The sequence below is a fragment of the Cherax quadricarinatus genome, chromosome 82 (genome assembly GCF_038502225.1).
Source record: "Cherax quadricarinatus isolate ZL_2023a chromosome 82, ASM3850222v1, whole genome shotgun sequence".
NCBI lineage: Eukaryota > Metazoa > Arthropoda > Malacostraca > Decapoda > Parastacidae > Cherax > Cherax quadricarinatus.
Window position 1 is genome coordinate 8,232,908 of NC_091373.1, and position 23,586 is coordinate 8,256,493.

General features: G+C 39.6%; 2 protein-coding genes across 6 annotated transcripts in view; one reads left to right on the forward strand and one right to left on the reverse strand.

Moving 5' to 3' along the window:
- The window catches only part of CenG1A (Centaurin gamma 1A), a 675,383-nt gene extending 666,573 nt beyond the window's left edge, over positions 1-8,810 (forward strand). For all 3 annotated transcript variants that reach the window (XM_053797287.2, XM_053797288.2, XM_053797289.2), the window contains 3 exons: positions 5,610-5,802; positions 5,924-6,088; positions 6,242-8,810. In XM_053797287.2, the coding sequence (XP_053653262.1) occupies positions 5,610-5,802; positions 5,924-6,088; positions 6,242-6,511 (628 nt within the window). In that variant the 3' untranslated portion in view covers positions 6,512-8,810. The remainder of the gene's footprint in view (positions 1-5,609; positions 5,803-5,923; positions 6,089-6,241) is intronic.
- Positions 6,410-23,586, reverse strand: part of LOC138855136 (uncharacterized) — a 49,602-nt gene continuing 32,425 nt past the window's right edge. For all 3 annotated transcript variants that reach the window (XM_070102584.1, XM_070102585.1, XM_070102582.1), the window contains one exon: positions 6,410-6,548. The gene's annotated coding sequence lies outside the window, so the exon portion shown is untranslated. The remainder of the gene's footprint in view (positions 6,549-23,586) is intronic.

The window sequence follows — 23,586 nt, forward strand, 5'->3', positions numbered from 1 at the left end:
ACTGCTTTTGCAGAGGTGCTCAGAATACAACAGTTTAGAAGCATATATGTATAGAGATACACAACATATCCCTCCAAACTGCCAATATCCCAAACCCCTCCTTTAAAGTGCAGGCATTGTACTTCCCATTTCCAGGACTCAAGTCCGACTATATGAAAATAACCGGTTTCCCTGAATCCCTTCGCTAAATATTACCCTGCTCACACTCCAACAGATCGTCAGGTCCCAAGTATCATTCGTCTCCATTCACTCCTATCTAACACGCTCATGCACGCTTGCTGGAAGTCCAAGCCCCTCACCCACAAAACCTCCTTTACCTCCTCTTTCCAACCCTTTCGAGGACAACCCCTACCCCTCTTTCCTTCCCCTATAGATTTATATGCTTTCCATGTCATTCTACTTTGATCCATTCTCTCTAAATGACCAAACCACCTCAACAACCCCTCTTCTGCCCTCTGACTAATGCTTTTATTAACTCTACACCTTCTCCTAATTTCCAGCATAATATTTACACCACACATTGCCCTTAGACAGGACATCTCCACTGCCTCCAACCGTCTCCTCGCTGCTGCATTTACCACCCAAGCTTCACATCCATATAAGAGTGTTGGTACTACTATACTTTCATACATTCCCTTCTTTGCCTCCATAGATAACGTTTTTTGACTCCACATATACCTCAACGCACCACTCACCTTTTTTCCCTCATCAATTCTATGATTAACCTCATCCTTCATAAATCCATCCGCCGACACGTCAACTCCCAAGTATCTGAAAACATTCACTTCTTCCATACTCCTCCTCCCCAATTTGATATCCAATTTTTCTTTATCTAAATCATTTGATACCCTCATCACCTTACTCTTTTCTATGTTCACTTTCAACTTTCTACCTTTACACACATTCTCAAACTCATCCACTAACCTTTGCAATTTTTCTTTAGAATCTCCCATAAGCACAGTATCATCAACAAAAAGTAACTGTATCAATTCCCATTTTGAATTTGATTCCCCATAATTTAATCCCACCCCTCTCCCGAACACCCTAGCATTTACTTCTTTTACAACCCCATCTATAAATATATTAAACAACCATGGTGACATTACACATCCCTGTCTAAGACCTACTTTTACCGGGAAGTATTCTCCCTCTCTTCTACACACCCTAACCTGAGCCTCACTATCCTCATAAAAGCTCTTTACAGCATTTAGTAACTTACCACCTATTCCATATACTTGCAACATCTGCCACATTGCTCCTCTATCCACTCTATAATATGCCTTTTCTAAATCCATAAATGCAATAAAAACTTCCCTACCTTTATCTAAATACTGTTCACATATATGCTTCAATGTAAACACTTGATCTACACATCCCCTACCCACTCTGAAGCCTCCTTGCTCGTCCGCAATTCTACATTCTGTCTTGCCTCTAATTCTTTCAATTATAACCCTACCGTATACTTTTCCTGGTATACTCAGTAAACTTATTCCTCTATAATTTTTACAATCTCTTTTGTCCCCTTTCCCTTTATATAAAGGGACTATACATGCTCTCCGCCAATCCCTAGGTACCTTCCCCTCTTTCATACATTTATTAAACAAAAGTACCAACCACTCCAACACTATATCCCCCCCTGCTTTTAACATTTCTGTCATGATCCCATCAGTTCCAGCTGCTTTACCCCCTTTCATTCTACGTAATGCCTCACGTACCTCCACCACACTTACATTCTGCTCTTCTTCACTCCTAAAAGATGGTATACCTCCCTGGCCAGTGCATGAAATTACCACCTCCCTTTCTTCCTTAACATTTAAAAGTTCCTCAAAATATTCTCGCCATCTACCTAATACCTCCCTCTCCCCATCTACTAACTCCCCTACTCTGTTTTTAACTGACAAATCCATACTTTCCCTAGGCTTTCTTAACTTGTTTAACTCACTCCAAAATTTTTTCTTATTTTCATTAAAATTTCTTGACAGTGCCTCTCCCACTCTTCCATCTGCTCTCCTTTTGCACTCTCTCACCACTCTCTTCACCTTTCTTTTACTCTCCATATACTCTGCTCTTCTTATAACACTTCTGCTTTGTAAAAACCTCTCGTAAGCTACCTTTTTCTCTTTTATCACACCCTTTACTTCATCATTCCACCAATCACTCCTCTTTCCTCCTGCCCCCACCCTCCTATAACCACAAACTTCTGCCCCACATTCTAATGCTGCATTTTTAAAACTATTCCAACCCTCTTCAACCCCCCCACTACTCATCTTTGCACTAGCCCACCTTTCTGCCAATAGTCGCTTATATCTCGCCCGAACTTCCTCCTCCCTTAGTTTATACACTTTCACCTCCCTCTTACTTGTTGTTGCCACCTTCCTCTTTTCCCATCTACCTCTTACTCTAACTGTAGCTACAACTAAATAATGATCCGATATATCAGTTGCCCCTCTATAAACATGTACATCCTGGAGCCTACCCATCAACCTTTTATCCACCAATACATAATCTAACAAACTACTTTCATTACGTGCTACATCATACCTTGTATATTTATTTATCCTCTTTTTCATAAAATATGTATTACTTATTACCAAATTTCTTTCTACACATAGCTCAATTAAAGGCTCCCCATTTACATTTACCCCTGGCACCCCAAATTTACCTGCTACTCCCTCCATAACATTTTTACCCACTTTAGCATTGAAATCCCCAACCACCAATATATATATATATATATTTTCCAATAAGTCAACCATCTCCCACCAAAGCAGGGTGACCCAAAAAGAAAATACTTTCGTCTCACACATAATCACTGTCTTTGCAGAGGCACCCAGATACAACAGTTTAGAAGCATCTTTAACATACCCCTCCTTTAAAGTGCAGGCATTGTACTTCCCATTTCCAGTATGCGAGTCCGGCTATATAAAAATAACTGGTTTCCCTGAATCCATTCACTCCTATCTACACGCTCACGCATGCTTGCTGGAAGTTCAAGTCCCTTGCCCACAAAACCTCGATGACCCCCTTCCCCACCTTCTTTCCCCTACAGATTTATATGCTCTCCATGTCATTCTACTTTGAGCCATTCTCTCTAAATGACCAAACCACCTTTTCAGCCCTCTGACTAATACTTTTATTTACACCACACATTGCCCTTAGACAGGATATCTACAATGTCTCCTCGCTGCAGCATTTACAACCCAAGCTTCACACCCATATAAGAGTGTTGGTACCACTATACTTTTATACATTCCCTTCTTTGCCTCCACATATACCTCAATGTACCACTCGCCATTTTTCATTCGTCAATTCTATGGTTAACCTCATCCTTCATAAATCCATCCACTGACACGTCAACTTCCAAATATCTGAAAACATTCACTTCTTCCATACCCCTCGTCTCCAATTTGATATCCAATTTTTCTTTATATCATTTGATACCCTCATCACCTTACTCTTTTTCTATGTTCACTTTCAACTTTCTACCTTTACACACACTCCCAAACTCGTCCACCAACCTTTGCAATTTTTCTTTAGAATCTCCCATAAGCACAGTGTCATCAGCAAAAAGTAACTGTGTCAATTCCCATTTTGTATTTGATTCCCCATAATTTAATTCCTCCCCAACACCCTAGCATTTGCTTCTTTTACAACCCCATCTATAAATATATTAAACAACCATGGTGACATTACACATCCCTGTCCAAGACCTACTTTTACTGAGTAGTAGTCTCCCTCTCTTCTACACACCCTAACCTAAAACTCTCTACAGCATTTAGTAACTTACTACCTATTCCATATACTTGCAACATCTGCCACATTGCTCCCCTATCATATGCCTTTGCTAAATCCATAAATGCAATGAAAACTTCCCTACCTTTATCTAAATACTGTTCATGTATATGCTTCAATGTAAACACTTGATCTACACATCCCCTACTCACCCGCAATCCTACATTCTGTCTTGCCTCTAATTCTTTCAATAACCCTACCTTACACTTCTGGTATACTCAGTAAACTTGTTCCTCTATAATTTTTACAATTTCTTTTGTCCTCTTTTCCTTTATATAAAGGAACTATACATGTTCTCTGCCAGTCCCTATGTACCTTCCCCTCTTTCATACATATACTAAACAAAAATACCAACCACTCCAACACTATATCCCTTTACCCCCTTTCATTCTATGTAATACCTCAGGCACCTCCCTTACACTTATGTCCTGCTCTTCTTCACTCCTAAAAGATGTTATACCTCCCTGGCCAGTGCATGAAATTACCGCCTTACTTTCTTCATGGACATTTAAAAGTTCTTCAAAATATTCCTGCCATCTGCCCAATACCTCCAGCTCCCCTACTCTGTTCTTAACTGAAAATCCATTCTTTTCCTAGGCTTTCATAACTTGTTTATCTTGCTCCCAAATTTTTTCTTATTTTCATCAAAATTTCTTGACAGTGCCTCTCCCACTTAATCATCTGCTCCCCTTTTTGCACTCTCACCACTCTCTTCACTTCTCCTCCTGCACCCATCCTCCTATAGCCACAAACTTCTAATACTGCATTTTTTAAACTGTTCCAGCCCTCTTCAACCACTCTCACCCCCTTCACTACTCATACTGGCACTAGCCCACCTTTCTGCCAATAGTTGTTTCTCTTACCCTAACTTCCTCCTCCCTTAATTTATACACCTTCACCTCTCTTGCTTACCGTTGCCATTTTCCTTTTGTCCCATCTACCTCTTGCTCTATTTAGTTGTAGCTACAGTTAATGATTCGATATATCAGTTGCCCCTCTATAAACATGTACATCCTGAAGCCTACCAATCAACCTTTAATCCAGCAATACATAATCTAACAAACTACTTTCATTATGTGCTATATCATACCTTGTATACTTATCCTCTTTTTTCATAAAATATGCATTATTGCCAAACCTCTTTCTACACATAACTCAAAGGCTCCCAATTTTCATTTACCCCTGGCACCCCAAATTTACCTACTACTCCCTCCACAATTTAACATTGAAATCCCCAACCACAAGTTCTCTCTCCTCTCCAGGTGCATAAATGCTTACTTAACCCACTTTTCACATCCAACTCTTATTTTACACCACATAATCCTTGACTTTATACATTTATATTCCCTCTTTTCCTGCCATAACTTATCTTTCAACATTATTGCTACTCCTTTAGCTTTATTTGAAACCCCTGATCTAATACCATTTATTTCTCTCCAGTGAAGCTCTCCCACCCAGTTTCACTGAAAGCCAGGACGTCCAGCTTCTTCTCATCCACAATCATCTCTCTCATTCGCACAACATCCACACACATTCAAACATCCCACTTTGATGGTTTTCTTTTTCTTTTAAGTAGGCAGTACGGGAAAAGGAGTTACTAGCCCATTGTTCCCGGCATTTTAGTTGACTTTTACAATACGCATGGCTTAAGGAGGAAAGATTCTTATTCCACTTCCCCACTGATATGAAAGGAAAAGCAATAATAACAAGAACTAAGATAAAATCAAAGAAAACTCAGATGTGTATAAACTGAACTGTGGCTAGTTTTATAGTCAACTTTAAGAAGCTCTAGCTTTATCATCACATTTTCTTTCTAGACCTGGTCCTGTTTCGGTGATGATGTCACTTGGTAATGAAGTTGGGAATAGCATATGGGAAGCTCATTTAAGAGGTCAAACAAAGCCTAGCCCTAGATCCAGTCGAGAGGACAAGGAGCGTTGGATTAGAGCCAAGTATGAAGCAAAAGAGTTTCTGGCACACCCACAGCCTGGCATCTCTCTACATGAACAGGTTAATATTAATGCTTGTACAGTGGATGGGTTGACTTTCTTGAATGGTGTGTTTATGGTTCATCCAAGAACTATATATATAGTACAGGAATATTTATTTTTTACGTACATCTTTTCTCTAGATTGTAGACTGTGTTTGTCGAGGAGACGTTAAGAGGCTAACAGCTTTACTGCCCCATGCTGGTGATGCTGTGAACAATCCTCTTGCTCCTCATCGGGACTTGAGAACCCCTCTCCATCTTGCTGCTGCCTTCCCTTCCTTGCCCTGTGTACAGCTCTTGCTCTGGGTGAGCAGAAATACTTTTGTTTTAAAGGCTAACCTAAGAGTTTCTTGTAGTGCTTATGAAATTGTACTATAAAATTAATTGCTATATTATTATTATCTTTCAACATATTCAACTGTTTTTGTCAAGTTGTAATGGGAATTTTCCTCTTTGCAGTATAATGCTAGTGTAAAAATATGTGATGCTGAAGGCAGGTCCAGTTTATTTTATGCCCGAGCAGCTGGGGATAAGGAAGTAATTGATCTTTTGCTACAAAATGGCTGCCCAGATACAGGGCTGGTAGCACCTCCTCATACTCCAGCACTTAGCCATGCAACTTTACCTTTGTCATCCAACACCACTTCTCAGCCTTCAACGTTGCCACGGAGGAAGGGATCCATAAGCCGAAAGCCAGATCTTGATAAACTCCAAGCTAGCGTAATCTAGGGTTATTAGCTCATTACCATAGTTTCTGTGGATAAAGCTGTTAAATTTGATAGTACATGTCTGATGGTCTTTGTGAGTCTGCATACTTATAAAATGTAATAATGCTGCAGTAATTTTTTTTAATACCAGTTGCTATATATTCACTGCAGCCTTGTAATCGCCTCCAAACTTGTTGGTCATCTCTGATTTTAAACATGCTTTATAAAAAGAACAAAAAAAAAAGCAATATACTGGTTATTGTGCATATCTTAAAGGATTTTTTCATTATTCTTGAGGTGGGGGTGATGTGAAACAAAACCACTAAGGGTCATACAGTGCATGGGGAAATGGGAGGCAATCAAATTTAATCAAAGAAAATGGGGTGTAAGACTAGTTCCTTGGATTAAGAGCCTCTTATCAACATGAAGGCACCTGCCTTGAGGGGTATGGCAGGTTAATGTGAAAAAATAAATGGGTCAGTTTAGAAATGATCCCTTAAGACGAGGTGCTTTGTTGTTGGCTTAAGGTCCCCAATCCAAAGAATTTGGAACTCCACTGCCTTTACTAAGATCAAACTTCATTTCCTTACATTTTCCAGGGGTTGTAAGAACCTTACAGTTTACCACTTCCATGATTATAGTACTGTATTAAGATAGCATTATAAATATGATTTTATAATAAATTTATTAATCTTATTTTTAGAAATGACTGCAGCAGGCGATTCTTTGGATTTACTATATAGAATTTCAACACACCTATAGACTATGATGTATTATCAAATTCTATATAGCTCTCGAGACCAAAATGTGACCAAGTCCAAGCAGGTCTGACCATCACTTGGGTTTTAAGGATCTGATCATAATGTTTGTGAGGGAGGGGGTAAAGAATGTCACACAACCAGATATAATGTGTTTTCATTGTTAAACTGTGATTGTCATTTGTTTATGCCATATTTTATGGAGAAAAAAAAAGACATTCTGGAGATACTCGTGAATTCTTCAACTTTCAACAAGTATTCCATAATCTTGTGAAGATGTACATATGAAACCGAGCATACCATGAACCCATCTGTAAACATAATCATCCTGCACTAGTGTTGTCATGTCTCATGGTTGTATATATCGTGAACAATAAATTGTACCAAAGGTTGAATGAGAGTGAGATATAATGTAGATTTGTGTATGTATCAGTTTAATCCAGGTGTAAAGATGATTATCCTGCTCAAGATACAAATGTATGAAGCCAAAGTTCATATAATCCCTGTATTAGAGGCACATCAAGATGATGTGTAGATTATCTGCTGGCAAGTTGGAGGAAGATGACCATCACACACGTCCCTAATTCAAGAACAAAGCTAAAGACGAAACAGTATTTAGGTCCTACAAGATATCTCAGTATATTAAGAAGGGGGGGGGGAGAACAAGGATTGGTATGTTATATTTAAACTCAGATTGCCATAGCAATTTTTCAGCTCCATTTAATTTTACTAGTTAGTCACCTAGGTAGGATAGTGTGTCGGTTATTTTCTTCCAGCATTCTGCCGTTTTCTTTATTGTGCTTTCACGTTACAGTCTTCTCTCTAATTCCAGCCTCTAGTAATTAAATATGGCACAATAGCTATAAAGTTACTTTTGGTAGCATTTTCTCCCATATCAGTCATTTAGTTGAGGCAGAATTGGTGAGAAGATTGTATAAGGAGGATATTGTTAGTGTACAAATCTTGTTACTTAGCTATCATCTGTAAATTTGTATATACTTATATATATATATTATATATATAGATATATGACCTGTCCGTTCTTCCTAGCCCTGTAGTTTAAAAAAAAAAAAAAAAAAAAATAAAATTTCCTCCTTTTTATTATATTGTGAATATTTGTGAAAAATATTGACATACCATACAGTACATGAAAAATTCATACCTCATACTTCTTCACATTATTAGACTGTTTTGCATCATATATGTAATGAATAAGTTGTAATAAGATCAGCAGGTAGATGTTATTTATTGAAACATTTTGCTAAAAATTCTTTTTTTATATATACTTTTGAATTATATTACCATATTGCTGATCAAGTTACACAAAAATAAGTTTCATCTAGCCTTCCCTCATACTTATCAGTGTTAAACTGTCTTTAACACGGCAGTGTCCCTCGAGTCTGACAAAATTGGGAGGCTAAACTTCCTACAATACACAAATAATCTCCCGCAAGTGAAATTGTAGGTCTTATTGTAACTTGCAATCACTTACCAAGTACTGTAAGCTCCTTCTATGTTTACTTGTATTTATTACAGACTCAAAATCAATAAAGCAAGAATATACATGGTTGTTTTATTGTGTAAAACCTGTTAATAAATTGTTGCAGATTAAACACTATGTTCTTCCATGATTATAATAATTTTTATGCAGACTTGTGTTAAGGTATGTAGGAGGGAGGGGGACTACTTCCCAAGAGAGGGATGTGTGATGTGTAATATTTGTATTTATTGATGGGGTTGTAAAAGAAGTGAGTACTAGGGTGTTGGGGCGAGGTAAAAGATGTTGGATATAATACAAAAGTGGTAGTCACAATTGCCTTTGACAATTGTTTTGGGAGATTCTGAAAAGTTACAAAGGTTGGTAGATATACAGTGGACCCCCGCATAGCGACTTTAATCCGTGCAAGAGGGCTCATTGTTATGTGAAATGATCGGTATGCGAATGAATTTTCCCCATAAGAAATAATGGAAATCAAATTAATCCGTGCAAGACACCCAAAAGTATGAAAAAAAAAATTTTACCACATGAAATATACATTTTCCTACACACAAAGAGAAGGATACATGCACAATAGTAGAGTAGTACATGCACAATATATATTGTGCATGTACTACTCTACTAAATGAAGAATAAATGACACTTACCTTTATTGAAGATGCAGCAATGACTGATGAGACACTCTGTCCTGGGAGTGCCTTTTCCTCCTGAGTACTGTAGGTCCTGTTTGGCATTTTCTTCCAGAACAGGCCTTATCACACTGTGTATGCCACTACGATTCTTAAATCTCTCAAACCAACCTTTGCTGGCTTTAAATTCACCAATATGAGCACTAGTTCCAGGCATTTTTCCCTGTTCACCTGGGTGTTAGTCGACTGGTGTGGGTTGCATCCTGGGAGACAAGATTAAGGACCCCAATGGAAATAAGTTAGACAGTCTTCGATGACACTGACTTTTTTGGGTTATCCTGGGTGGAAAATCCTCTGGGGTTAATTGTTTCTTGGTATTCTCAATAAGCCACACCAACAACGGTGCTACAGCAGCAGCAGCTGACAGTGCTACAGCAGCAGCAGCAGCAGCTGACAGTGCTACAGCAGCAGCAGCAGCTGACTGCTACAGCAGCAGCAGACGATGCTACAGCAGCAGCAGACGATGCTACAGCAGCAGCAGATGGTACTACAGCAGCAGCAGCAGCTGATGGTGGTACAGCAGCAGCAGCAGCTGTACCACCAATAGTAGCGATGGTTGATTGGGGTTTATTATACAACCTGGCCAGCTCGGAGACACGCACTCCACTTTCATACTTATCAATGATCTTTTTCTTCATCTCTATAGTAATTCTCACTCTTATTGCTGTAGGGTTGGCACTAGAAGCTTTCTTGGGGCCCATGGTCACTTATTTTGCAGATAAAATCACCAAAAACACTGTAATAATACGAAATGTTCCGATTGTATGCTTGGATGTTACAGCGGAGGCTGGCTGGTAAACAATGCCACCGGCGGCACATGTGAGGCTGGCTAAGGGCGCACATTAGACGCATCTCGGACGAACAGCGGTGAGTGGGTTTTTGAGCGGTATGCGAGGCAAAATTTTTGCGATAAAAGCGAGCGGTATGCGGATTAAACGTTATGTGATGCCAACGGTATGCGGGGGTCCACTGTACTGGGAATGTAAAATTAAGAAACAAAGTGAACATAGAAAAGATCAAGATGATGAGGGTAACAAAAAAGCCTAGGCAATGATAAATTATCAAGTTGGAGGGAGATATTTAGAAGTGGACATCTCAGCAGAGGGGTCTATGAAAGACAAGGTGAATCGTGCAAAACCTAGAAAGGGTGAACCATGTAAAACTTATGCTAGTAAGGTGTCTTGAGACATCTATAGAAAGAAGTTTCTCTATGAAGAAAAAAGGTAATGTACCGGAGTATAGTGGTACCAATACTTCTGTATGGGTGTTAGGCATTGGAAACCATACCACGGGCGGGAATAGAACCCGTGATCAGTCATAAAACTCCAGACCGAGTCTCTGATCGCAAGTTCTATCCCTGCCTGGGGTATGGTTTGTAATCGTGTCATTACAATTTCATGAGTGATGATGTTAGGCATAGGCTTTGAATTTTGCACCTGAAGGCAGTGGAGACATCATGTTTGAGAACAATGTGTGGCATGAATATTATGCAGAGGGTTCAGGTGGCTTAGGTAGTTTGGGCATTTCAGGAGAATGGTGGGGGACAGAATGACAAAGGGTGTATAAAATTGGGATGGATGGTACAAGGGGTATGGGTCATCCTAGGAACAGTTTGAGGGAGGGGGTAAAGAAGACTAGTTTAAGGAGCTTGAGCATCCAGCAGGCTTATGCGTGTTAGGAGTTAGCAGTGGCAAACTGTTTTGTAATGAACATGCTGTTGGTGCATGAGCAAGGTACTATTATGAGGGGATTCAGTGAAACTTGTTAGCTGGGGAGTGCCTCCCCTCTGAAGGAGAGGTGGGGATGTTGCAATCTAGAGAATATGAATTGTGATGTAAGCATATTTCTGTAGGAGTGACTGAATGATAGTGAATGGTTTTCTTGTTTTTGGGTAATATTGCTCTGGTGGGAGATGGTCATTGAGATTAGAAAAATATATGTACAGTGGAGCATCGGTTTTCGTCATTAATTTGTTCCAGAAAGTCTGATGAAAACCGAACTCGGCGAAAACTGAAGCAGTATTTCTCATAAGAATAATGTAAATCCAATTAATCTGTTCCAGACACCCAAAAGTATTAACAAAAAATATATTTTATAGAGAATAACTATAGTTTTACATACAGAAAACAATGAGAAATAAATATAAAGGACTAATGAAATGGATAAATGAACATTTAATGTCACTTTTATTGAAGACAGTTGTTGGCGTATGGAAGACACGAGGAGGGGAAAGGGAGGAGGAGAGGCTATTGGTTGGAAGGGAAATCCCCCCTCCATAAGGACTTCAGGTATCAAGTCCCTATCTGCAGTTACTTCCCTTCTTTGTCTTTTACTGACACCGGGCCCCTGTCGCACAAAAAATCTGTCCGGAGAGGTCTGTTTCTGGCATCTCTTTAAGATTTGCCTAAAATGGGACAAGGCATAATCAATTAACATGTTGCAGACACAGCTTGCAACAGCTTTGTTAGGGTGATATTTCTCCACAAAACTTCGCCAGGATGGAACTGATCGTACTTTGCTATGAGCTCTTTCTTGAATTCTATTGTGTTTCTTGCCTTCTTTATCAAAGGGCTGGCACTCGGAATTTTCTTTGGCCCCATGGTGGCTTATTTAGCAGTCACACTCAATAAACAAGCACAAAATACAATGGATTATTACGAAATGTTTTGGATGAACGTGCAGGGTAATGCTCATTCGATGAGAAACAAAGCCAGACTAACTCAGAATGCGTGAGATGCTTTGTGTGGGTGTGGGAAGGCGGATACACTCGGTACAGTGGACTGGTGAAAACCGAGGTGATGAATGAGAACTGGGGCAAAATTTTGACGAATAATGTTGAAAACCGAATTCGACGAAAACCAGGGAAACGAAAATCGAGGTCCCACAAGTAGAAAGCAGAGTGGGTTTTCTCATATGTACAGTATTCAAAACAATGTGCCAAACCCAGATGGGGCATACAGTGCTATATGGTGGAGGGAAGCTAATGTTGGGGAAAAGAAGTGGAAGGTTGTGTTCATATGCTAAAAATGAAAGTCAAAATTAGCTCTAAAAGTCAGTTTCAGTTAAAAAATAATTCCGTGCTTAAGCTGGGGGTTTTCCATGTTCCAAATGAATTTTAAATACTCTTTGATAGACAGGGCCATCATCAAGACCTGACAACTGTCACAAAAGTGCTGGTTCCTTTCTATGAGAGTAACGTGTGTCTCGTGTCCCAATACACAGCCATGCGAACACTATTTCCCACAACAGCCTCCAGGCAATGGGAAGGGGTCACCCAAATATATAAATACTGTCAGATTAAAAACAGCTCATTTGACTGCAAACCTGGACCAATAACATTGCCAACGTGGACCCCCGCCTTACGATATTAATCCGTTAATGAGAGCTCATCGTACGGCGAAATTATCATAAGGCGAATTAATTTTCCCCATAAGAAATAATGGGAATCAAATTAATTCGTGCAAGACACCCAAAAGTATGAAATTTTTTTTTTTTTACCACATGAAATATTAATTTTAATACACACAAACTTTAGAAGATATGCACAATTAATACTCTACTAAGAACAGAATACATGACACTTACCTTTATTGAAGATTTGGTGATGATTGATAGGATGGGAGGAGGGGAGAGTAGAAGTTGTTATTGTTTAGAAGGGGAATCCCCTTTCATTACGACTTGAGGTATCAAGTCCTTTTCCGGGATTACTTCCCTTCTTCTTTTAAGAGCAAGTCCCCATAAGAGTAAAGTGACCATATTTTTATAAGTATTGTTCTGACTGTGTTTAAATTCATTTCCATTTAAGGGCAAGTCCCCCCAGAAAAAAAAAAAAAAAAATTAAGGGTGAGAGATATAAGAGGAACTTTTAAGAAAAGAGTCTGAATGTGCATGGATGTTGTGCAAATGATAAGAAAGAGATGATTGTGGATGTTATGAATGAGAAGAAGCTGGATGTCCTGGCTTTAAGTCAGTGGTTCCCAAACTTTTTCAGCTTGTTACCCAATTTAACATGCCACATAAAGCATGTTACCCCTTTCACAAAATGTTGTTATTATTGATATATATGGCTAAATTAAAACACTTGAGATATTTTCTTTTATTTATTGTATTTGAACATTGTGCATCTCTAATGACTATTACCAAAGATGTCAAGAACATCAGTGGGATGGATGGAGTTGCATACTTGAAGCTAGTTTAGGAATTCTTGGCTTCATACCAGCTTCTGTCTAGCTCGGCTGATGCTCACAGATAAACTGACAGTGTGAAATAGAGGCAGCCTCAGGAAGTGAGTGACGCGTACTGGACAGGTCGATCTGGGCTACTGAGTGACTTTTGTCCTGAAGCATACTTGTCAAAATACTTTTGGGTTTCCACACACTTAGCTATATATTTCTTCTTTTCTAATACTGTATATTAGTTTTTGATGTTTATTGTTATTTGGTTTAACTTTATTACTTACTTATAATAGGTTTACTTTACAACTATATATACTAAGACAAAGTTAACAATAATCCTCATACCGGGTACCGCATTGTTTTCTTGATTTTCAGAATTCATAACTTTTTTTCTGTCACCCCTCCATTACCCCCCAAAAATGGTTAAATTACCCCCAGGGGGTAATTTACCCCCAGTTTGGGAACCACTGCTTTAAGTGAAACAAAGCTGAAGGGGATGGGAGAGGGTCAGTGGAGAGGAATAAATGGGATTAGGTCAGGGGTTTCAAACAGAGTTACAGCTAAAGAAAGAGTAGCAATAATGTTGAAGGATAAGCTATGGCAGGAAAAGAGGGACTATAAATGTATTAATTCAAGGATTATGTGGAGTAAAATAAAGGTTGGAGATGAAAAGTGGGTTATAGGAAGCATATATGCACCTGGAGAAGAGAGAAGTGTAGAGGAGACAGAGAGATTTTGGGAAATGTTGAGTGAATGCGTGGGGAGTTTTGAACCAAGTGTGAGAGTACTTGTGGTTGGGGATTTCAATGCTAAAATGGGTAAAAATGTTGTAGAGGGAGTAGTAAGTAAATTTGGGGTGCCAGGAGTAAATGAAAATAGGGAGCCTTTAACTGAGCTATGTGTAGAAAGAGATTTGGTAATAACTAATACATATTTTCTGAAAAAAGGATAAATAAATATACAAGGTATGATATAGAACATAATGAAAGTAGTTTGTTAGATTATGTATTGGTAGATCAAAGGTTGATGGGTAGGCTCCAGGATGTATACGTTTATAGAGGGGCAACTTATATATCGGATCATTATTTAGTTGTAGCTACAGTTAGAGTAAGAGGTAGATGGGACAAGAGGAAAATGGCAACAACAAGTAAGAGGGAGGTGAAAGTGTATAAACTAAGGGAGGAGGAAGTTTGGGTGAGATATAAGCAACTATTGGCAGAAAGGTGGGCTGGTGCAAGTATGAGTAATGGAGGGAGGTGGGGGGTTGAAGAGGGTTGGAATAGTTTTAAAAATGCAGTGTTAAAATGTGGGGCAGAAGTTTGTGGTTATAGGAGGGTGGGTGCAGGAGGAAAGAGGAGTGATTGGTGGAATGATGAAGTAAAGGGTGTGGTAAAAGAGAAAAAGGTAGCTTATGAGAGGTTTTTACAAAGCAGAAGTGTTATAAGAAGAGCAGAGTACAGTGGACCCCCGGTTAACGATATTTTTTCACTCCATAAGTATGTTCAGGTGCCAGTACTGACCGAATTTATTCCCACAAGGAATATTGTGAAGTAGATTATTCCTTTCAGACCCCCAAACATACATGTACAAACGCACTTACATAAATACACTTACATAATTGGTCGCATTTGGAGGTAATCGTTATGCGGGGGTCCACTGTATATGGAGAGTAAAAGAAAGGTGAAGAGAATGGTGAGAGAGTGCAAAAGGAGAGCAGATGAAAGAGTGGGAGAGGCACTGTCAAGAAATTTTAATGAAAATAAGAAAAAAATTTGGAGTTAAACAATTAAGAAAGCCCAGGGAACGAATGGATTTGTCAGTTAAAAACAGAGTAGGGGAGTTAGTAGATGGGGAGATGGAGGTATTGGTAGACGGCGAGAATATTTTGAGGAACTTTTAAATGTCGACGAAGAAAGGGAGGTGGTAATTTCATGCACTGGCCAGGGAGGTATACCATCTTTTAGGAGTGAAGAAGAGCAGGATGTGAGTGTGGGGGAGGTACGTGAGGCATTACGTAGAATGAAAGGGGGTAAAGCAGCTGGAACTGACGGGATCATGACAGAAGCTACCTAGGGATTGGCAGAGAGCATGTATAGTCCCTTTATATAAAGGGAAGGGGGACAAAAGAGATTGTAAAAATTATAGAGGAATAAGGCTACTGAGTATACCAGGAAAAGTGTACGGTAGGGTTATTATTGAAAGAATTAGAGGTAAGACAGAATGTAGAATTGCGGATGAGCAAGGAGGTTTCAGAGTGGGTAGGGGATGTGTAGATAAAGTATTTACATTGAAGCATATATTATTTTTTTTTATTAACACATCGGCCGATTCCCACCAAGGCAGGATGGCCCGAAAAAGAAAACCTTTCATCATCATTCACTCCATCACTGTCTTGCCAGAGGGGTGCTTTACACTACAGTTATAAAACTGCAACATTAACACCCCTCCTTCAGAGTGTAGACACAGTACTTTCCATCTCCAGGACTCAAGTCTGGCCTGCCGGTTTCCCTGAATCCCCTCATAAATGTTACTTTGCTCACACTCCAACAGCAAGTCAAGTATTAAAAACCATTTGTCTCCATTCACTCCTATAAATATGCTCATGCATGCTTGCTGGAAGTCCAAGCCCCTCGCACACAAAACCTCCTTTACCCCCTCCATCCAACCCTTCCTAGGCCGACCCCTACCCCGCCTTCCCTCCACTACAGATTTATACACTCTCGAAGTCATTCTGTTTTGTTCCATGCTCTCTACATGTCTGAACCACCTCAACAACCCCTCCTCAGCCCTCTGGATAATAGTTTTGGTAATCCCATACCTTCTCCTAATTTCCAAACTACGAATTCTCTGCATTATATTCACACCACACGTTGCCCTCAGACATGACATCTCCACTGCCTCCAGCCTTCTCCTCGTTGCAACATTCATCACCCATGCTTCACACCCATACAAGAGTGTTGGTACAACTATACTCTCATACATTTCCCTTTTTGTTTCCACGGACAAAGTTCTTTGTCTCCACAGACTCCTAAGTGCACCACTCACCCTTTTTCCCTCATCAATTCTGTGATTCACCTCATCCTTCATAGACCCATCTGCTGACACGTCCACTTCTAAATACATGAATACATTCACCTCCTCCATACTCTCTCCCTCCAATCTGATATCCAGTCTTTTGTCACCTAATCTTTTTATCATCATAACTTTACTCTTTCCTTTACATACCCTACCAAATTCATCCACCAACCTCTGCAACTTCTCTTCAGAATCTCCCAATAGCACCGTGTCATCAGCAAAGAACAACTGTGACAACTCCCAATTTGTGTTTGATTCTTTATCTTTTAACTACACACCTCTTACCAAGACCCTAGCATTCACTTCTCTTACAACCCCATCTATAAATATATTGAACAACCACGGTGACATCACACATCCTTGTCTAAGGCCTACTTTTACTGGGAAATAATTTCCCTCTCTCCTACATACTCGAACTTGAGCCTCACTATCCTCATAAAAACTCTGAATTGCTTTCAGTAACCTACCCCCTATACCATACACCTGCAACACCTGCCATCTGAAGCATATAAGTGAACAGTATTTAGATAAAGGTTGGGTAGTTTTTATTACATTTATGGATTTAGAAAAGGCATATGATAGAGTGGATAGGGGAGCAATGTGGCAGATGTTGCAAGTACATGTATATGGAATAAGTAGTAAGTTACTAAATGCTGTAGAGAGTTTTTATGAGGATAGTGAGGCTCAGGTTAGGGTGTGTAGAAGAGAGGGAGACTACTTACAAGTAAAAGTAGGTCTTAGACAGGGATGTGTAATGTCACCATGGTTGTTTAATATATTTATAGATGGGGTTGTAAGAGAAGTAAATGCTAGGGTGTTCGGGAGAGGGGTGGGATTAAATTATGGGGAATCAAATTCAAAATGGGAATTGAAACAGTTACTTTTTGCTGATGATACTGTGCTTATGGGAGATTCTAAAGTAAAGTTGCAAAGGTTAGTGGACGAGTTTGAGAGTGTGTGTAAAGGTAGAAAGTTGAAAGTGAACATAGAAAAGAGTAAGGTGATGAGGGTATCAAATGATTTAGATAAAGAAAAATTGGATATCAAATTGGGGAGGAGGAGTATGGAAGAAGTGAATGATTTCAGATACTTGGGAGTTGACGTGTCAGCGGATAGATTAATGAAGGATGAGGTTAATCACAGAATTGATGAAGGTAAAGAGGCGAGTGGTGCATTGAGGTATATATTTTATTTTTTTTTTATCACACTGGCCGATTCCCACCAAGGCAGGGTGGCCCGAAAAAGAAAAACTTTCACCATCATTCACTCCATCACTGTCTTGCCAGAAGGGTGCTTTACACTACAGTTTAAATTGCAACATTAACACCCCTCCTTCAGAGTGCAGGCACTGTACTTCCCATCTCCAGGACTCAAGTCCGGCCTGCCGGTTTCCCTGAACCCCTTCATAAATGTTACTTTGCTCACACTCCAACAGCACGTCAAGTATTAAAAACCATTTGTCTCCATTCACTCCTATCAAACACGCTCACGCATGCCTGCTGGAAGTCCAAGCCCCTCGCACACAAAACCTCCTTTACCCCCTCCCTCCAACCTTTGCTAGGTCGACCCCTACCCCGCCTTCCTTCCACTACAGACTGATACACTCTTGAAGTCACTCTGTTTCGCTCCATTCTCTCTACATGTCCGAACCACCTCAACAACCCTTCCTCAGCCCTCTGGACAACAGTTTTGGTAATCCCGCACCTCCTCCTAACTTCCAAACTACGAATTCTCTGCATTATATTCACACCACACATTGCCCTCAGACATGACATCTCCACTGCCTCCAGCCTTCTCCTCGCTGCAACATTCATCACCCATGCTTCACACCCATATAAGAGCATTGGTAAAACTATACTCGCATACATTCCCCTCTTTGCCTCCAAGGACAAAGTTCTTTGTCTCCACAGACTCCTAAGTGCACCACTCACCCTTTTCCCCTCATCAATTCTATGATTCACCTCATCTTTCATAGACCCATCTGCTGACACGTCCACTCCCAAATATCTGAATACATTCACCTCCTCCATACTCTCTCCCTCCAATCTGATATCCAATCTTTCATCACCTAATCTTTTTGTTATCCTCATAACCTTACTCTTTCCTGTATTCACTTTTAATTTTCTTCTTTTGCACACCCTACCAAATTCATCCACCAATTTCTGCAACTTCTCTTCAGAATCTCCCAAGAGCACAGTGTCATCAGCAAAGAGCAACTGTGACAACTCCCACTTTATGTGTGATTCTTTATCTTTTAACTCCACGCCTCTTGCCAAGACCCTCACATTTACTTCTCTTACAACCCCATCTATAAATATATTAAACAACCACAGTGACATCACACATCCTTGTCTAAGGCCTACTTTTGCTGGGAAATAATTTCCCTCTTTCCTGCATACTCTAACTTGAGCCTCACTATCCTCGTAAAAACTCTTCACTGCTTTCAGTAACCTACCTCCTACACCATACACCTGCAACATCTGCCACATTGCCCCCCTATCCACCCCGTCATATGCCTTTTCCAATCCATAAATGCCACAAAGACCTCTTTAGCCTTATCTAAATACTGTTCACTTACATGTTTCACTGTAAACACCTTGTCCACACATCCCCTACCTTTCCTAAAGCCTCCTTGTTCATTTGCTATCCTATTCTCCGTCTTACTCTTAATTCTTTCAATAATAACTCTACCATACACTTTACCAGGTATACTCAACAGATTTATCCCCCTATAATTTTTGCACTCTCTTTTGTCCCCTTTGCCTTTATACAAAGGAACTATGCATGCTCTCTGCCAATCCCTAGGTACCTTACCCTCTTCCATACATTTATTAAATAATTGCACCAGCCACTCCAAAACTATATTCCCACCTGCTTTTAACATTTCTATCTTTATCCCATCAATCCCGGCTGCCTTACCCCCTTTCATTTTACCTACTGCCTCACGAACTTCCCCGACACTCACAACTGGCTCTTCCTCACTCCTACAAGATGTTATGCCTCCTTGCCCTATACACGAAATCACAGCTTCCCTATCTTCATCAACATTTAACAATTCCTCAAAATATTCCCTCCATCTTCCCAATACCTCTAACTCTCCATTTAATAACTCTCCTCTCCTATTTTTAACTGACAAATCCATTTATTCTCTAGGCTTCCTTAACTTGTTAATCTCACTCCAAAACTTTTTCTTATTTTCAACAAAATTTGTTGATAACATCTCACCCACTCTCTCATTTCCTCTCTTTTTACATTGCTTCACCACTCTCTTAACCTCTATCTTTTTCTCCATATACTCTTCCCTCCTTGCATCACTTCTACTTTGTAAAAACTTCTCATATGCTAACTTTTTCTCCCTTACTACTCTCTTTACATCATCATTCCACCAATCGCTCCTCTTCCCTCCCGCACCCACTTTCCTGTAACCATAAACTTCTGCTGAACACTCTAACACTACATTTTTAAACCTACCCCATACCTCTTCGACCCCATTTCCTATGCTCTCATTAGCCCATCTATCCTCCAATAGCTGTTTATATCTTACCCTAACTGCCTCCTCTTTTAGTTTATAAACCTTCACCTCTCTCTTCCCTGATGCTTCTATTCTCCTTGTATCCCATCTACCTTTTACTCTCAGTGTAGCTACAACTAGAAAGTGATCTGATATATATGTGGCACCTCTATAAACATGTACATCCTGAAGTCTACTCAACAGTCTTATCTACCAACATAACTATCTTTAACTACAATATCAGATCTTTAAGCAAGCATTACGATGACCTCCTAGCATTACTAAATTCCTTGCGTGCCAATATGTCCATCATTACACTAACTGAAACCTGGCTAAAGCCTGATACTACAGATGTCTATGCCATTCCTGGTTACACAGCCATACACAACTGTAGGCCAGACCAACAAGGGGGTGGCACAGCTATATACTACTCAGACCAACTAGAATGTATCACTAATACTTGCACAAGGGATGAACATGGGGAATATATAATAGCTAAATTCAAATCCAAATACCTACAAAAACCTCTCACAGTGATAAACATCTACAGAGTTCCACAATCAAACATTAGCCAATTTAGTCAAAACCTAGGAAGTATGATAACTGATGCACGCATGAACAAAGATCACTTACTACTCTTGGGTGACTTCAATATAAATCTCCTGCAAGACCAGGACCCACACGTTACTGAATTCACAAACACAATGAGTAACTGCATGTTGCTACCAACAGTAACAAAACCTACAAGAGTTACGGAGACTAGTGTTTCCCTACTTGACCACATCTGGACCAACACCATATCCCCTTTAAAATCAGGCATAATTACAGATAATACCACAGACCACTACCCTACTTTCCTCATAACAACTCTTGGTAAAATACCCCAAGACACTACTAAAGTCACCTTCAGACTTCACAATGAGGCAGCCGTTAATAACTTCACAACAGCAGTAACAAACATTGACTGGCACACTGAGCTAGAAATTTATACAGATATTGACGAATGTTTTAATAATTTTCTAAAAAAGACCCAATACCTCTATAACAAGCACTGCCCTAAAAAAACTAAACAGATGCAGCTAAGAGACTGAACAGTCCCTGGCTAACAACCAGCATTCTCAAATCCATAAATACAAAACACCAATATGAAAAACAGTACAGAATGGGTCACATAACCAGAGACCAAACAAAACGTTACTCGTCAATCCTAACCAGCCTGATAAGAAGGGCAAAAAAACTGTATTATGAGAACAGATTATCCAACTTACGAGGTGATATAAAAAAGACCTGGAAGACCCTATCAGAAATTCTGGGAACAAAAAAGATATCACGAAATAGCGAAATAAAATTAGCAAAATCAGATGAACCCCAACTCCCACCAACAGAAACAGCAAACAGACTCAATGATTTCTTCTCCACTATAGGACAAAACCTTGCCAATAAAATCCCAAGCTCAGAAACCCCACCAAATGACTACCTCACTGGCAACTACCCGAACACGCTGTTCCTAGCTCCGACTAACCCATACGAAGTCTCCCTTATTATCAACACACTAAAAAACAAGGCAGGAGATTTAAATACCTTACCACCCTTTATATACAAAAAAGTGTCACAAGTACTATCACCAATCATTGCAACACTCTTTAACAAATCCATTGAATCTTCCATCTTCCCTACAGCTCTCAAAATAGCAAGGGTCACCCCGATCCATAAAGGAGGAGACCAAACAGAGTTGAATAACTATAGGCCAATATCCAATTTACACCCTCTCTCAAAAATCTTCGAAAAATTAATTCATAAACGAATCTACTCCTACCTCATCTCCCAAAACATTCTCAACCCCTGCCAATTTGGATTCAGGCCTAATAAAAATACTAATGATGCTATTATACACATGCTAGAACACATATACACTGCAATAGAGAAAAAAGAAGTCCCACTGGGGATCTTCATTGACTTACGTAAAGCTTTTGATGCAGTTGACCATGACTTGCTCCACGTAAAATTATCACACTATGGTATTAGAGGGCACTCCCTCAACTACCTCAAGTCATACCTCAGCAACAGAAGCCAATATGTGTATGCAAATGGGGCAAGCTCTTCCGCTCAACCAACTACAGTTGGTGTCCCACAGGGAAGTGTCCTTGGCCCTCTTCTCTTTCTCCTATACATAAATGACCTACCAAATGCTTCGCAATTACTCAAACCCACACTTTTTGCAGATGACACTACATATGTCTTCTCTCACCCGAGCCCAGTCACGCTAGCCAATACTGTAAACACCGAATTACAGAAAATATCTACCTGGATGAGGACTAACAAACTTACACTAAACATTGACAAAACCTACTTCATTCAGTTTGGTAACAGAGCTACAGATGTACCTCTTAACATAACGATAAACAGATCACCTATCACAAAGCTAACAGAGGGAAAATTCTTAGGAATCCACCTTGATAATAGACTCAAATTTCATACACATATACAACAAATTTCTAAGAAAATTTCCAAGACTGTAGGCATACTATCGAAGATACGGTACTATGTTCCACAGTCAGCCCTCCTGGCCCTTTATCACTCTCTTATTTACCCCTATCTCACCTATGGAATTTGTGCATGGGGCTCAACAACAATTAACCATCTCAGACCACTAATTACCCAACAAAAGGCTGCAGTTAGAATGATAACAAATTCTCACTACAGGCAGCACACTCCACCAATATTCAAAACACTCAACCTACTCACCATACAAAACATCCATACTTATTACTGCACCTATTACATACATAGAACACTTAACTCTGATATTAACCCTCCCCTCAAACATCTTGCCAACCTCAACAGAACACATGACCATAACACAAGGCACAGATCACTCTTTGATGTTCCTCGTGTCTATCTCACGCTATGCAAAAACTCAATGCACATAAAAGGCCCTAAAATCTGGAATTCATTACCTGTAAATATAAAAGAAACACTACCTGTTTATAAATTCAAGTCTCTTCTCAAAGATCATTTACTCACTCAAAACCAAATAAATACTGAATAACTGAACCTTATAAATTGTATATCCTATATGTTACTCACAATTATATCACACAAATGTTAAACCTAGGACCCAATCTAACTTTATTTTTTTAAATACACTACCTAACAGAATACTCCATTCGACTGAATGTACAGCAATGCAAGCAACCATATGACCTGTCTTTGTAATACTCATTTGTGCTTTATAGTTATCTGTTTACAATAATGTTTTATCACTGATTTCATCATTGCTTAGTTAATCTTAAGTTAATTTTAAGCCAGCCCGTAATGCTATGCATATAAGTGGCTTTGGCATGCTGCTCTTACCTGTATTTTTTGTACCTCTGTATGTATGCTTAAATTA